The 17,625-nt window shown below is 34.1% G+C and overlaps 3 protein-coding genes and 1 non-coding gene across 4 annotated transcripts; 1 reads left to right on the forward strand and 3 right to left on the reverse strand.

Moving 5' to 3' along the window:
• Window positions 1-1,929: 1,929 nt before the first annotated feature.
• On the reverse strand, window positions 1,930-5,086 carry LOC133691321 (deoxyhypusine hydroxylase-like). Its single transcript, XM_062111778.1, has 7 exons — window positions 4,766-5,086; window positions 4,125-4,258; window positions 3,797-4,032; window positions 3,574-3,712; window positions 3,151-3,277; window positions 2,408-2,526; window positions 1,930-2,317 (listed from the first exon to the last, which is right to left on the reverse strand). The coding sequence occupies exons 1-7, from the start codon at window positions 4,929-4,931 to the stop codon at window positions 2,282-2,284; spliced, it is 957 nt and encodes a 318-aa protein (XP_061967762.1). The 5' UTR covers window positions 4,932-5,086; the 3' UTR covers window positions 1,930-2,281.
• Window positions 5,087-8,015: 2,929 nt separating this feature from the next.
• On the forward strand, window positions 8,016-11,346 carry LOC133691872 (bet1-like SNARE 1-1). Its single transcript, XM_062112490.1, has 6 exons — window positions 8,016-8,137; window positions 8,329-8,407; window positions 9,964-10,114; window positions 10,756-10,812; window positions 10,892-10,951; window positions 11,097-11,346. Exons 2-6 carry the CDS (start codon window positions 8,394-8,396, stop codon window positions 11,184-11,186), a joined length of 372 nt encoding a protein of 123 aa, XP_061968474.1. The 5' UTR covers window positions 8,016-8,137; window positions 8,329-8,393; the 3' UTR covers window positions 11,187-11,346.
• A 703-nt stretch (window positions 11,347-12,049) lies between these two features.
• TRNAG-GCC (transfer RNA glycine (anticodon GCC)) lies at window positions 12,050-12,120 on the reverse strand. Its single transcript has one exon. It is a non-coding gene; the product is annotated as a tRNA-Gly (tRNA).
• Window positions 12,121-16,160: 4,040 nt separating this feature from the next.
• LOC133690678 (transcriptional regulator TAC1-like) lies at window positions 16,161-17,392 on the reverse strand. Its single transcript, XM_062110924.1, has one exon. The coding sequence runs from the start codon at window positions 17,178-17,180 to the stop codon at window positions 16,626-16,628; it is 555 nt and encodes a 184-aa protein (XP_061966908.1). The 5' UTR covers window positions 17,181-17,392; the 3' UTR covers window positions 16,161-16,625.
• Between the last annotated feature and the right edge of the window lie 233 nt (window positions 17,393-17,625).

The following is a 17,625-nucleotide window of genomic DNA, read 5'->3' on the forward strand; positions in this document are numbered from 1 at the left end:
CTCTTTCTTCTAACTAGGATCTTTCTTTGTTTTCATTTTTTTTTACATTTTTTTCAGTTTTATCATTTTTCATTTTATTTTGTTTTGTTTTTATATTAAATATGGTATTCATTCTCTTTATTTTTGTTTTTATTTTTTTTTATTTCATTTTTTTATATATATATTTAGTTCTCATTCCTTTAATTGCTCTTTTTTATCCTCTTTTTATTTTATTTTTTAATTAAGTCCCTCATTATTTTCTTTCATTAGTTTTTATACCAGATTTGATCCTTGTTATTTTAACTGTTATTTGTTTTCTTTTTAATTTTTTGATGGTTAAGAATTTTGTTCAAGAATTGTTTTTGGTTTTCTATATAGTCATCTCAGTCTCAATTACCAAAGTTGTTGATTTTGAAGACCATCTCGATTTAATTTTGGTCATTTTTTTAATTTTTAGTTTTATCATTTAACTTTAGGCTACTGAGCCTTGAGTTTTCTATTTTTTTTCCCTTTTCTTCCTTTAGGGTTATCTTGGATCATGGATTAATCAAGTTAATCTAAGTTCACTAAAGTTATCATCATTTGAATATCTTTTTTTGTTAGAAAAAAATTGATCCACCAACAACGTAGCACGAGCAAAAACATCTAGTGCCTGCTAATTTCAAAAATCATGCAACAGATTGGACAGGGCCAACAATGGGAGCCAGTGAGGGTATCTTTACTTGAGGCAACTTCACTTATAAGAGTATTTGAGAGTATGGTAGCAAGTTGCTTTTCAAAGTATTTGTTACTTGAAAATACATCTAAATAATAATTTTTTTTAAAATCAAATTTGATATCAACTATCAACATATTAAAATGATCAAATATATATATATATAAATTAATTTTAAATAAAAAAATTCAAATTTTATCCACCTCTCATTTAAAACACAATACCAAATTATACGAAGAAGCTAGAGCCATATTTAAACATCAACCTCAACTTTAATTATAAAAACAAACACATTCTTAAAATATCCATAGCTAGATAATGGGCTTTCTTTGACATGTCCACTGGTGCACACAAAGTTGCCAATTCAAACCTTGCACATGGTCTAGGAGGAAAAGCATGCACCGAGTGCTTTACATAAACACATGTCCGTCATGGTACGTGTACTTACCATTGTCTTCTTCAGCTCATGGACCTCCCCCAAGGCAACTTCACTAGGAAGCATTGTCCCCACAGGGTTTTCCTCAACAGAATAACAATCCTGAGCACCCTTATTGTTATTGACAAGGTCAGCAAAGCGAATCCCTTTTCCGAACTGTACTAACACAGTGATCAATCATCAGCCTTGCAGAAGAGTAGCTAGGTAGATGTAATGTAAATGCATGTGAAAACTCGAACAAACGTAGATCTGCATCTTTGAATCCACGAATGTATGCACAGACATCACAACAAAAAAGAGAGAGAAAAAAAAAAGAGGGCGGAGAGAGGGAGTCAACCCTGTTTTAGCTTCATCAGGTAACGGCAGCTTGGAGATCTTATTTTCTTGCTCCTGATCAAGCTAAAGCAAGAATGAGTTGCTCTTGCTCGTCTTCTTTCACGTTTAGTTGTGCACATTTTACAGCCAACTTTACCATCTACGTTCCTTTCTTGGCTCCGATTTTCTTATTCTTTCCTCGGGTAACTTGAAAAACATCAAGTTACCAACCATGACTTCATAATGTGATAATTTGCAGCAAATATCATAGTGGGTTTTGACATTTATAGGCTTTCAGCATTCGGCGAGCATCACTCATAAATACAGCATGCCTTCTTCGCCGGGGGGGGGGGGGGGGGGGGGGGGGGGGGTGGGGTGGGGTGGGGGGATCTGAACTTGCCTATATGAGAAGATTTCTTGGTAATTTTGCATGAAGTGAATAGCATTAACTGGTTAAAATCCAATGGCTATAGCACGACAGCCCTTCTCAAGATAGTGTTTTCTCTTACATTATCATACATAAAAGAATGCACAAGAGGTTGCAAGATGGAGATGTCTCCCGCTTGTACATAAAAGGACTAAAATAAGCAATCTTTATTTTGTGACAAACTTGAACAAATCATATTCCCACGCATCAATATATTATATAATCCCTATATAAATAAATCAGCAAGGCCATGACCCTGAAGAGGACGGGTCTCTGTATGATCCATGACACCCTTCCCAACTTACGATCCCAAAAAGACTGCCTCGCAGAAGGAATCCATTGACTAGATAAAAAACAAAACTTGTAACGTGTATAAGTGGTGAAGTTTGCATGAAGAGGTGCAGTTAATTTAAGCTTGTACGAGAGGGTCTTGCATGAAGAGGTACTGCAAAGATGAGAGTACCAGTCACTTCTCCTGAAAATATGTTAACAGTAAATATAATGTATTTCTAATGTTTAATGTTCAAATGCATACCTCAAATGATTTTCCTGATCTTTCAAATTCTAGCATGCTCAGAGCAACTTCACAGCTTTGCGCAACCAGAGGCTCATGATCCTTTGAAAATTCCTCAAGAAGTGCAACACTTTGCTCATCTATGAGAGTTAAAAACAATACCTATTAGAGTAGCCAGACTGAATATAGTCTACCAGTCAAGGTTCAAAGGTCATTTGGCACGCAAACATGCAGGAAAAAGAGGTGCGATGATGATTGCACAGTACATTGAGACAGAAAAAGGACCGGATTTAACTGCTACAGGAAACACTGCCCAGACCAGGACAGTTAAGAAAGGGAATTAGCAAGAGAAGCACAGAATCTTCACATATTTCACAAATAAGAACACAGGTGCCTTTTTTTTCCTTCTCTTTTATAGTAAAAAATCCATGTTGTGTGCAATTTCATGTTTATGTAAAATGAGCAGCAATCATCACCCGCATGTAATTGCGAGGAGTTGCTTTTGTGAGAAGCATCACAAGATTCTCCCATCTCTCTTCAAACCTCAAGCAATACTTAGATGTTGATCACTACAAGGATGTTATATCAGAGCATCATTAACTTATCCAACAAAAACGTTATTCCATGCCTTTTTTTATACCATCTACAACCATTTCAGAGATTTTCAACTAGAAGAATTTTTCATCCTTTTTTGGTGGATTAGGATCGTGATCATAATAAGAAAAATCACAGGAACACAACAAAGGGAAGATCAGATGATGTACCTGCAATGGAACCAAGAGCTTCGGCAGCCTCATGTCTGACCATTGGATGTTCATTTGCATCTCTAAGTATTCTACAAAGTGCAGCGGAAGCAACTTTGTTTTGCAATTGGCCCAAAACATAAGCAACCTGAAAAATTACAGAAAAGGTATTCAGAAAACATGAAACAGCGTTTTGCAATAAAAAAATCAAATTGAAGCTAAAGAGACATTGTAGTTCCAAATAAACTCAGAAAGGAAGAACTGAGGTGCTTTTCACTAGACGCTATCTCTATTTACCAATGCAGAACACCCACCAAATATCAGACAAGCTGAAATTTCCACTAGAATATCTACATGATTATGTACACTATCCACTTGAAAAGACAATGTAGGACAAACCAAAATTAGCATAAACATAACTAGGTTTAAGGAAGCTCAACAAACCTCATGCTTGAGCAATGCACTACTTGCAGCCAAAGAATCAACTATAGCAGAAACAGCTTCATCCCCACCATGATTCCGAAGTGCAAAAAGAGCACCGTAGCGCTCATACATGCTTCTTTTTTCATCCAGAAGAACTCCCCTTAAAAGTTAATTGAGTTCAGTCAACAACCTAACAAAATCTAGTATGTAAGGGGAAAAAATATCAAGTCCTTAGACAAAATACCTCAGCTCATCAACAGAAGAGCAAAACGAAGCTGGTGCAGCTGGGTCAACAGACATAAAGGGTGATTTTTCTGCTACTGATGATCCATCAACATTGCCTGTAGAATTCATTTCCTCAATTCGCTTGAGAGCCAGTTCACAAGTTTCTCTAACCTCCTGAGCCGGATCATTAGTCAAACTATTCTTCAAAAAAGGAACATTACTCTCTAAGCCAATTGCACCAAGAGCTTCAGCAGCCTGAAATATAACAGCATAAACAATATGGAAACAATTAGTACCGTCAACAATATTACCAAGAAAAAAAATACTATAACTTGATGTGAACGCACCTCATGGCGGACAATAGGATGCAAAGAAAGATCATTTAGAGCTGCTTCCAGAGCAGGGATAGCTTCAGCATCTTGCATTTGACCCAACGCAAAGGCAGCCTCGTGGGCCAGCAAATTTGAAGAATCCCTTGTTGCTGAAGAGGTAAGGAGGAAAAAAAAATGAAAGAAAACAATTACTTAATTTACAATTTTAACTTAAAAATCAGAACTTTTATTCTCCAAAACAAAATAAACTTCATTTAGATAGAAAAACAACTGCTTAATTTACAAATTTAACTTAAAAATCAAAACTTATATTCTCCAAAGATTTTTCAGCATATTTGCAAGTAAAAGCTATCAAACTCTTCTTGCCCATAATGTATCTAACCAACTTATCCATAGAGAAGAAATTCAACTTAAAAAAAAAAACCAAAGACAGTTACTTTCTTTCGACGATCGATTGCTGAACAATACATGCTCCAAAAACTCAAATTCCGTGATTATAATTTCTTTTCTAAGATAAGTCAGCAAAAAAAAATAAAAAGAAATAAATTTTGATTCAGAAAGCCCAATCCATCAAGCGATTCATACGACACCTTTCTCTGGCTAAGAAACCGAAACAAAAGTAAAGTTAATGACAAGCAAGAGAAAGAGAGAGGAACCGTGAATGATGGCGTTGCGGGCTTCAGGGCCTTTGAGGTTACGGAGAGAGAAGAGAGCTCTAAAGCGCTCGTAGATAGGCTGGGTCTGGTCGACCAACCGTTCACAAAGAAATTGCTCCATGTTGGACCGGGATCCTGTTGGGGTGGTTGTGTCCAAGGAACCCATGAGATTGCAGTGGTTGTGATGGTGCTAAAAAGGCAAGGCTGCTCTGGAGTTGTTTTTGTTGCAGTGGCACCACCACGAGACCCACAGAATTGTAAGAATCTGCTGCTGCCGCTTTTGCAAGCTACTTGTAAAGAGTACGATGCACTGATTTTTTTCCCTTGCCTTTGTATTAAATTATTAATAAATTTAAAGAATTTAAGTGTTTTTAGTGAAAAACATGTAAAATATTTTATATATATAATATATTTTTAATATTTGGTTTGCAAAATATTTTATATATAACTTTTTTTTACTAGTGTTGTGTTGAGATAACGATAATAATGATGAAAGAAGTGGTTGTGGTGAGATAATAAAGATGATTATGATGATAACATGACGATAATAAAAAAAAGGTGGAGGTGATCGGGGTGACGATAGTGATGGAAGAGGTGGTAATAATGATAGTGACGGAAGAGGTAAGGGATAGTAATGATATGACAATGATAATGAAGGAGGTGATGATAGTGACAATTAAATTAGTTGGATAATATTATGAGTGAATTGCTATTTATAAAATATTTTACGAAATTTTATGAGCTAAAAATATTTTCCAGCAAATAAACTAAGTTTGAAGATCAATTATAAAATATTTTACATTAACTTATTTTCCTATAAAATATTTTATAGGAAACAAACATAAAAAAACATTTTTTAGGAAACAAAAATGCAAAAATTTGAAAAATATTTCATATAAAATATTTTACATGAAACAAATAGACCTTAAAAAACTTTGGTTTCACAGTAGACCAGACAAAAAAATATTGTAAAAGTGCCACAAGTTTTTGATTTCACTCAAATTTTTTTATTTTTTATTTTATCTTTTTAAGTTGGGTTAATTTAGAATCAAATCTGATGATTTGTTTTAACTGGCTTTGTGCAAGGTTATTAAGGAAAATTTTTGGTGTTGAATTGACACTCAATTTATAAAACAATACTAGACTTCGTTGATCTAGAACATTTGAAGGTTTAGGGATTGGATTGTTGGGTTTGCTTCAATTGGTTTTGTATGGGGTTCTTTTAGTGTTGAGAAAAACTTTTTTTATTGATTTAAAATAATTGAAGCTTCATAAGTCGAATTTGAAAATGAAATATATATTCAAGAACTGAAATGAACGAAAAAAAGGAAGAAGTGGCTTATATAACAAGCATGTCAATAGGCAGAAAGGTCATTGTACTTGGACGCGCGCATGTGGCGATCACCAAACTACGCAAACATCATTTGTTTGTGTCGCTTGAATTGTCTCAATGATATCTTATTTCCGAGGTGGTGTGTGGTGATGGAGGTGTTGTGGTTTGGCTCCACCATCCCATTCTTTTTTTCTTCCCTCCGCCATCTTTCCTCTCCCAGGCTTTCACATTTGGCTCTCTCCATGGAGCAAAGTGAGCTGTCATTTGTTTTTGGATGTCATATTTATTGTGTGTCTGGTATTGTAATAGCTGTTGTGATTGTGGTTTGAAAAAAGTTGTTTTATAAAAAGTACTTTTAGTTGAGGTTATTTGAAAAAATAAGTGTTTGGTTAAAACTGTGGTTGGAATTGAGGTTGAACAAAAAGTAGTTTAATGTGTTTGGTTAAGAATGCTTTTGGAATTGAGGTTATAAAATAATTTAAAAAATTATATATTAACATTGATGATTTTTAATTTAAATGTTATAGATTTAACTATTGCTATTACTTCATAAAATAAATAATACTTTATATAAAATATTTTTTATTGTTCCATTATAATATCTACAATTCCATCAAGTATGAAATACATCCGACAAGGACTACAGTTTTTTTAGTTTCTTAAGCACGCAACGACATCAGGTAAAATATAATCAGGAACAAAATTGAAATTGCGATCAAATTCTGCAAATGCTATGTCATCAAGCGATCTTTATTTAATTTATGTAGTTTCATTGAATAATATTAAACACTAGTTTTTTGAATAAAATACAATTAAAAAAATAAAAAAATAATTTTTATTTTTTATTTTACTAGATCAAACCTGTTTAAATACATTTTAAATTTTGGACCGGAACCGGTTCGGCAGAAATAGTGCAGCACGCAAACAGTGCAGCATGCTGCACTGTTCATTAGCAGGATGTGCGCATGCAGCAAAAAGGTAGGAATGCGACGAGAGAAGCAGATAATTTCTGCTTCAACAAAACAATGTTTTCGACGCAGTTAATGGTAGGGCCCACGTACTAAAATCACAGTTGATTTCATAACCAAACACTATATTTTCACTGTTACATAACAAACACAGGTGTAAACGCTTAGACAAACGAACTCTTAGTCATCGTTTTATAGATGATTTTTAAATTTTTTTTTATCTTTCAACATTGTATTGTGTTGATTTATAATTGAGTTTCGTGATTTTTTTTAATCTTACTTTCTACATAGTTATCTTGGTGTCATGATATGGGTCAGAAATTTAACAGGTTATCATGAGTTGACTCAAGTTGTTGTTTATTTAATTTTCATCATTAAATGATAGGTTGATTAATAACTGCATTTCATATTAATTTAGCAAGTTAACCCGGGTTGACTTTGTTTTTCTTATATTTTTTTTGTTAATTGATATTTTTTTAATTTTATCTTTTGATATCAAGCTGATTGGAAATTGCAATCTATATTTTTTTTAATTTTTTTATATGAATTTATATAGTTTTCATGACATCATTCGCAATTTACTTTCTAGATTTGACAAGTGTTAATCTAACATGCCACTTTTTCACTATTTTTTATTAAAATAAATATTATCACCATGTTAATATATTAAAAAAATATCATCCAATATATATTAGATTTTGAATTCATAATAAATGAAAAATCCCATATGAAAAACACACTGGAAATACCTGGGGATTTTTTTCACACTCCAATTTTTTTTTAATTCGACCTGAGCCTGATTCATACCATGTCCTTGTGTTTCCTGGACTTTTGTAATCAGGGAAAAGCCCGTAGTTTTACTGAATCTAGGCCCTCTCTTGCAATTTTTTCCCTTTTGGAGGATAGTATTAGTAATAACAGGGAAAAGTGTTTTTTGCCCTTTCAATTTTTCACCGTTTTGACCATCCAATCCTTTCTTTGTCCTATAAATATCTAAATCCCAAGAAACTGCACTTCTTCCTTCCCCATCCACTACCTGCCGCAGCGTAAATTCCTGTTTCCCTCCAAAAGGTAACGTTTCGTGTAGTTCTCTCCCTCTTCACCATCTCTTACTTTCTGTGCTATTCCTTCACTATAAGATCTTGATTCTCTCTCGCTTCCATTGATCATCAATCTCTTCCAACTCTATGAATCTCAACAGCAACTCTAACTTATAATCTGTAACCATCACAGTTAGATCAATAATTTTTCTTTGGCTGCAGCATTTTCAAAAGCTGAGTAAGATTGTTGCTACAGGAGAAGGTATACGTTCTGTGATCTTCTAGCCATGAATTCGCGGAGGTTAGTTAGTTAGCTATTCCTACTATATCTCCCCCCTTTTTCCTCTCAAATTGATGCAATTGAACGGTATGGATGAGTGATCGAGGGAGGCTCTAGGATTTTGTTTGCGGAGCAGCGGCGCATGTTTTTTTCAAATTAAACGAACCTTTTCCTTCTTGAGCTTGTCAAAGTGGCTCATACATTGTGCCGAGTCATATTAAATTCTTGTACCAGCAGGAAAACAAGTGATCTCTGTCTCCAGGACTTCGATGACACATATCACAGACATTTATTTATATCAGTCCTTCCTGCTCTAATCTGTTTAGTTTTGGTGGTGAGTCTGTTCAGAATGGTTAAACATGCGATGCATTTATGCATCGGTATGTGCAAACTGCCCCATACTAGCTTGTACAACTCTACTCTTACTTGCATGTCCCTATGTGATCCCATAAAGATTTTCCCAGTAAAATCACTGGAAGAGCTTAGCTGCCATAAAACACTCTTCTGATTGTTAGAATAAGGACAAATTACACCTCAAACATCACTTTGAATATGCACCATAGTATCTGATCTAGCACGAGGCCAGTGGCAATTTTCCAGGAGTCATTTTTTTTGTGTGATGCTGGCATCAGCTGTAAAAATCTGTCTGATAAATTCTTGAAGATGTAACTGGTTTTTTAGGTTTTTTTCCTGGTTTCTTATTGTCTGACAGCTAGGATGTAACATAGATTCTTCACTTGTTTAAGAGTTTTGGCCTAGGATAGAAAGTCCTTTAAATATGGTATGTTATCACTAACTCTGGTCACTTGGGATCATAAATTTTATCACTCTCTGTCTCTCTAAGTTTACCCTCATCATTGGTAGCAAGACACTGTCCACTTTTGTTCTTTCAGGTTTGCTTTACAAAACTAACTTATTCCTGCACTTACCTAATGCCACTAGGTGTGCTGTTACAAAAAGCTCTCCAGTGTTGTCTAATACATTAAAAGGTTTGGTTCTAGATAATGCATCGACTTTGTTTGTGGTAGTGATGAAAGCCTTCCTGGATTGAACTCTGATGAAACTTATGCCATGGAGAATATGTCTTGGTGTGAGATGGTTTTCCACAACATGAATTTCTATAAAGTGAGTGTGCTGATATAAAATCATTCTGTAACATGCGTTACATTGTGTGCCCTATCCAACACACTCATGAAAACATGATAAGATAGACACTGCTATTGTATTTATTAAGTTTTTGTTCCACCCTTTTGCTTACCATAAGTTCTCCTTTTGATTTTGCATTGTGACACAAGTCATTGTTCTAATATCCTCGTCAATCATGAAAAAGCTATGCATTTCTGGTGGTTCTGGTATAAGTGAAGACACTTGTTAGTAGTTAAGCATGATACAATTTCTTGGAAAAATGAATATGGAGACTGAAATTTAACTTGATCTATCAACTACCCTCCTAGTTTACTTGAGTTACTCCTAATATTAGTGGAGGCTGCCCATATTATTTAGTTAATGTGTACTGTTTGTGCCTTTGCGGCATCAACTTGATTTTTGGCATCTTACTAGAATCCTTTCTTGCCCAGGGATGTTCGTAACAATAGGGCTGCTCTTTTTGATGGCATTGAGGAGGGTGGCATCGGAGCTTCATCCTCATACTCCTCCCACGAGATTGATGAGCAAGATAATGAAAGAGCTTTGGAAGGGTTGGAGGATAGAGTCAGTCTGCTGAAGAGAGTGAGTTTCCCAGCTAGCAAAGTAGGCTGTCAATCAATTGATAAGGGCATGGTAGTATCGTTATCTGGCTAGTTTATGCTCTGCTTTCTGGATGTTGAGACCCGGAAACATTAGTATTTGTGGTTGCAAGGCTTCTTTGAATGTTCCTAAATTCTTGTTTTTCTGGATTTCAGCAATCTGAATGCAAATGATGAGAGTATTGTAGTGTTGTTAGTAGGCTACTTTATGCTGCCATTTCATTGTTTAGACCTAAAAACATGAGAGGGAAAATAAGTGAAAGGTTTGCCTTACCAGCTGTTGTAGCTGCAAAGCTTTTCATAATATTCCTAAACTCTTGTTTTCTCGGGTTTCTCAACAATCTGAATTCAGTAACTAGCCTTTCTTGGAAATCATCCTGTGTCTAAGGAAGAGCAGTTTATGATCTCTAAATTTCATGTTAGCATGCCATACCTATATGATGAGCTTTTTATTCAGTTCAAATTTCAAATTGCTAGCTGTTGAAAGCTTACCCAGTATCTGGAATTAAAATTAAAGCTGGAAATAGTGTCCTGCTGGTAGAATTCATATAAATTCATATGCACATGAATTACACTTCTTGCTTTAGTAAAATATCCCTATGTTAATATAAGTTAATCATGCAGCTGTCAGGAGATATAAACGAAGAGGTGGACAACCATAATCTTATGCTAGACAGAATGGTATGTATGCTGCAGCCATGAGCTTACTTTTCTTGTTTTGTTTTTGCTGGTAAAATAATCTGATATTGTTCGCATTTAGGGCAATGATATGGATTCTTCCAGGGGAGTGCTGTCGGGAACCATGGATCGCTTTAAGATGGTATGTAGATTACTTGATTTCCTTCTTTTGCTTCTCAAGTAATTGCAGATTCAACTCTTTTGTGTTTCTTTCTTATACAATGTTTTCTTGCCAAACACCTTTCATTTAATGGCCGCGTGACTGATGGTTGGTTTGTTTTACTTAGGTATTTGAAACCAAATCAAGCCGTAGAATGCTTACACTCGTGGCGTCATTTGTGGTCATATTCCTAATTATATACTATCTCACTAGGTGATATAGCTACGATGGATTTGATACAGCTGCTGGCCTTGTGTTAGAACTGGGAACACCCCATTTTACATGCTCACTGTAATCAATGTCCCTGTCTGTGATATACTCTCCCAGGCATGCTTTGTGTAAAGATTGTTCCATCTCTTAAAAGTGTGTTGAAAGCATGGAATGGATGTAAAGTCCTCGCACCGCACCCCTTGTTTTTGTTTTCCGTTGCATCTAGTAGCTTAATCTTTTGAGGTAATATGAGGCCGCAAAGTTCATCCAAGGCTCCATCGGACTTGTCTTGGCTTTGCTAAAAGCAGCTTTTCCACCTGATTACTACTTTCTGGACTCCCATACCCTGCTGTCGCCCTTTTAGCCCGGGCATTGTTTAGGCCAGCCAGACGCTTTCGTTGAAGCCGGCAAAATCATGACTCACTAGCAGCATGAAAAGCAGCTGCATCCCTCCAAAGAGCAATTAAAATGTTAGTTGGAATTGTGAGGTGTGCAATTTGGAGCCTGGTCGTTGTCCCACGGCGTTTTTGTGGAAATTCATGACAATGTCATAATCAACAAGATATGAGTGCTGGAGGTAAAAGAAACGAGAAGATTTTGTCTTTCCTTTGTGTTATAAAACCAGGTGGACGTATTTCAAGCAATTACTCCCAACTACTCCGCAACGATTACCGCCTAGTTTATAGAGATATACTCAATTGGTACTCCAGTCTTCATCATCATACATCACCATCATCTTACGTCTTCAGTGGTTGGAAAATGAAAAACGACCCATCATTTATTTAATTCAATGTCATAAAAAATCAGCTTAGGGCATGGCTACGGGGGATGGAGTCATAAAAAATCAATGGGAAAAGTTCAAAATCAGAATGCACCAGCCGGGAATCGAACCCGGGTCAGTACCGTGGCAGGGTACTATTCTACCACTAGACCACTGGTGCGTTTTGTTGAGGTTTTTTCCATTTTTTCTATATGTATATATATATATATATCTCATACATCTTTTTTTGATAATACCTTAATTGAGACCTTTAAATGTATAGGTTCGAAATTCAATCATTTTGGACTGACCACTTAGGAAAAAATGCAACGATTTTACCTACATTTCTTGGTGACAGTAATTTTTGCTCAAGAAATTAAAAACACATGCCAGCACAGGTTTATCTCGATAACTTGTTGTTCTAAAACTAGTATAAATTAGATTTTTTTTAATCAAAATAACATTGTTTTAGAGTTTTTTTTTTTTTATAAAAAAAATAACATAAATTAAGTTAAACCATAACTCAGTTATTGAGCCAAATTAACTCTTGAGTTGGCTATTATAAGAGTTTACAGGTATCTAACCTTCCTTTTAAAAAACTAAATAAGGAAGGAAGTAGACGAATTAAAAAAAAAAAGGTTATATTACAAGTAAGATAAAAAATATAGAAAAAAACATAATATATATAAAAGAACAACTGAATTGACAACATGTATTTATCCACTTAATTTCAAAAATATCTGCACTTACTATAAATGAGATGAGGTCGTTACCATTATAGCTTTCTTACATATTTGATTAATCACTATATATATATATATATATATATATATATATATATATATATATATATATATATATATATATATATGTCTTTTTTGTCTATTCCAGCTGTGGATAAGATGGGTATGTTAATTTGAGACTGATTACTTACTCTAGCAAAAGACAGAAATGATCAGTTCCTATCTTGATCTTATATCACGTATGCCAGTGGTTTTTTTTTTTTTTGTTTCTTTGTTTATTTCATGATTTAAATATCACAGGAGAACATAATTCCAAAATTAATTTGGTATAGCTAGGTCCAAACAAAAAAGACATATATATATATATATATATATATATATATATATATATATATATATATATATATATATATATATATGGCTTCTAGACCTCATCTGGGTGTGTGTGTATATATATATATATATATATATATATATATATATATGGCTTCTAGACCTCATCTGGGTGTAATTTGGTGACTTCTGTGCTATGTATCTAGATTGAGAATTTGTGATTTAATTGCTCATTAAGGAACTTCATCTTCATCGGGAAGAATGAAACTCACACAACCATGCATGTGTGAAACAAAAACCAATTGCAAACAAAATTTTAGTTGCTGCAAAGTTAGAGAGGACATTATGTAATAATTAATATATAGTTTGGAGTACATTCTAAGAAAGCAAAAATTATAGTAAGAGCAACATTCCTCTCAAAGAACCATCTCAACCTAATAGTTTAAACTATTAGATGAGGTCCTAATATATGATTTATATTATTCTCTAACACACTCCTTTAAATAAAAACTTTTTGAACTTGAAACTTGCATAGACCCACATTACCTTATACTTATTTTTTATTAAATAAATAGGGATGATGAGATTGGAACTCGTGACCGCTTGGTCATCAAGACTTTGATACTATGTCAAAGAATCATCTCAACTAAATAGTTTAAGTTGTTGGGTGAGGTCTCAAGATATGATTTATATTATTCTATAACAATTACACTACCCTTTCCGACCTTGCTAACACACACACACACTTGCATATTGGCCTGCGCTCCGCAGCGGGTCAATAACAATTTTTTTTTCAAATGTAAAAAAAATATGAAGAGTATAGATAATATATTAAGTGCATTGGATCTGATGGCAATCCAATGCTATTGGGTTCTGCTTGGCAATAGGGCCCAACGCTAAGAAAAAAGAAATTCAACCAACCCAATCTCAAATGAAAAAAATTTATCATCACCCAACTTTTGTACAATATAAAAAAGTCTCATCAATTTATTTTCTCTTTACCATATGAAAAAAATTAAATAAGATAAAAGAAAAAAAAATCTAAAGAGACAAAATTGGAGATAATTGGGTCTCGCTAAAAGCCAGACCCAATAGTATCGGGTTTGACTGCTAAGCCAGACCCAACACTTGTTGGAAGCGATCTGGGTTTGACTGCCAAGCCAGACCCAATAGAGTTGGGTTTGGTTGTCCAACTAGACTTAACAATATTTTTTGACTAAAAAACAGTAAAAACAACACTTTCATGATGCTACAATGTGATCCACAGTGCAAATACTCTATGTTTATATTATGGCCCACAATGCAATGAGTCTATGTCCACACTAAATGTATAATATTTTTTCCATGTTTTTTAAATTATAGTATAATGTGTGTGTGTGTGTGTGTGTGGTGGGGGGCTCACACCAATTATCTTAGCTTTTTTTCCTTGCTAAGAAATTGAAAAATTAGGTGTGTATGTGTGTGTGTTAGGAAGCTTTTTTTTATATATTTGAGAGTTTTTATGTTTGTATTCAACTTGCATGTGTGATAACTTTCATACAATCATGACACATATTACTTCTAACTTAAAAAAGGCATAAATTAATGGCTTGTGTATATGTTTATTTTATGTATAAACACCTTAATTTTTTGTTTTTGTAATCGAAGATATTTATCACTTTTATATTACCTAATAAATCTCTTCTTTTAGCAAAATTATTTAGCAATTCAAGTGTAATATATAGATCTCGGAATTTAGCTTAACTATGAAGTTCTATGTATTTGAGGAGAAGCATGAACTTCTATATTTTTATTCGACTTGTTCATGTAAGGATTTACATTGATGAATATCATTTCAATTCAAAAATTTAAATTAATAAATTTTAAATCCTTATTATATTTTAAAAAACCTTAATTTTTGAATTTTTTTCATCGCTAGATATATGTTTATCACTTACACATGCATCCAATATATAAATGCATCATAACGAAGCAAACTATATTGAAATTTATATCTAGATTTCCTTGAATAAACACAATTTTTGCAAATGGAAATTTAGAATTATCACGCATGTCATCAATGTACTAGATAGAAATGAACCAGCTTCAAGTAGATCATAACCATTAAAGTGTATACACATTGTTTAATCTGAGAATAACCATGACAAAGATGTTCAAAGTAGTAAGTATACTCCCCTTTCTTGCTAAATAAGATCAGAATTTTTTAATAATAATTTAAAAAAAGTTTACACAAACCAACAAGGGGATGGAAACACAACAAAGTCACCTTAACAAAGAAAAAAAAGTAGTTGAAACATAGCAAGACAATATTTACCAATCCAGAGAGCAAAAGACTTGGAATTAAATCATATGATGACCAGATCGGAGCTTCAAGAGAACTGGCTCATAATCATTGTGAGATTTCATAAGGTTGATGCATAAGCACTGTGAACTATAGATAGACGGTGGAACAGTACTGGGATCTTAGGGCAATTACTTGTCCTAGCAATCATTTTAGATAAGAAAAGAACAACTCAAGAAACTAGCTAGTTCATGCATAAGTATGCTTCCAACTTTGCCCCATCTCTCTAAGTGAAATAACTCCACACACACATGAATCTAAACATATATGAACAATACATAGCTTATTATTCAATTATACAGGCAGTATCTAGTCCTTGAAAGGGAAGAAGCATATTTAAGCTCACTAATTTAAAACCTCATTATTAAATTAAGCTAGCCCCATATATATAATTTCCTCGAGATATTTGGAATCGGATACTTCCAATCTAGAACGAGTTAATTTTCAGTAATGATCCATTAAGCTTTCATTCTATGTTTTCTAAGATTAAAATCAACTTCACAATATATCTACAACATTTTTTAGTAACTGCTAACTCATTTGCAATCAATAAAGTAGATAGGATAAACTGTATATATGATCATTTATGGGAGAAAGAATAAAGAATGTTAAAAGGACACTTAATTTGGTGGGTTATATATATATATATATTGGCATTCCTTCCACTTTAACGAAGCAATTAGGGTTTCTAGCAAATTTAACTTGGTATATATATGTTCACTCTTAATAATTAGCATGAACACTGACATCTAGCTAGTTAATGGAAATTCATTGTAGGATGATAAGGAATTAAGCTTCCTGAAATATGAAATAATGCAAAACTTTATTAAGTACTGTTTAAATAAGTAGAATTACATCATAATTTGACAGCACATGTAAAGAAAAGAAAACTTACAGAACCCTAAATGAATCTAGGGTTATTAGACACTGGATGAAGGCTACAACAAAACTACCTTCAACATCAGTAGCCTGCAATTGATGATCATAGAGTGAAATAGTAATCCCCCCCTTCCTTCCTTTTGAGGGGCCAAGAGAAGAAAATCTTTAATTATTCCTTCTCCCTAGCTCTACCATGCATGTCTTCTCGGCACATCAATTGCCACAAACATGTATTCCAAAATATAGTACTTAATTACTTAAGCAAACTAATTAAACACCATAAAATTCTTGTACTCACTCGATGAAAATATCGGAGAATCCACAGCTGCACAATAAATTAAATACAGCTATATAATTAAGTAATTAAGTTTCAAATACCTAATTAGAATATTATGGATCGTGACCAAGTCTAAGCTCCAAATCCAATTCATCATCTGCTCCAATGCCGTCTTCTATTTTTTCTTTGGTATTATCATCCACATGGGATGGACCGATTTGCAGGCTTAGACTCCTTCTCCAATCGTCTCCGAATGGATACAAATGATGTGGACTTTGCACATAGAAATCACCATTGTGTTGCTGTGCATATGAGGATCCTATACCCCATGTTGTCGATGCCGGAAAAAACGTTTGGTAATTTATATGTACCTCATGAGGCGTAGGGTAGTGAGGTGGGTAGCTTTGAATTGGAGGATAGCCTTGAAAACTTGCATAATCCTCATCAACTTTGCTTGAAAGTGAAGGAACTGAGCTAGGCCTTGACTTGGCCCTATCTTTCCTATGAATATTCATATGTCCTCCCAAAGCCTGTGCTGTAGTGAATCCTCTCTTGCAAAAAACACACTCATAGGACCGGCCGGTGCCCGTATCTTGATCGGATCGGTCGGTAATTTCCTCTTCGTCACTTGAGCTCTTCGAGTCTTCATCATGTTGGTTTGATTCCATGATAAAACTTGCAAGATTCTCACTTGAAATAGTGGGATAATGCTTAGTGAGCAAGGAAGGCTGGGTGGAGATGTTGGTATATTATAGAGATGTAAAGGTTTAGAGGGTGAGAGACAAGAGACAGACAAAGGACATAGACATTACCTAAGTGACGAGTTGTAGGGAGAAGGTATTTTGAGAGAGAAAAGTCTTAGATTTTTGCTAGGAGAGGGTTTCTGTTAGCCGGCTGTAGTTAATTAGTGGATCCATCTTTTACAGACAGTCATTTTTTTAAGGATAATTCTTCCTCATTTGTCTCCTTATGACACCTCCTGTAGCTTTTGTCTATATATGTTGGCTTTCTTAACGCGGTCTTAATTTTCTCATTTCTTTCTCTCTAATTCATTTTTATACATGGAAATATAGCATCCCATAGCATATTATACATATATTTTCACATCTATTT

This window comes from Populus nigra, chromosome 4 (genome assembly GCF_951802175.1).
Source record: "Populus nigra chromosome 4, ddPopNigr1.1, whole genome shotgun sequence".
Taxonomy (NCBI): Eukaryota; Viridiplantae; Streptophyta; class Magnoliopsida; order Malpighiales; family Salicaceae; genus Populus; species Populus nigra.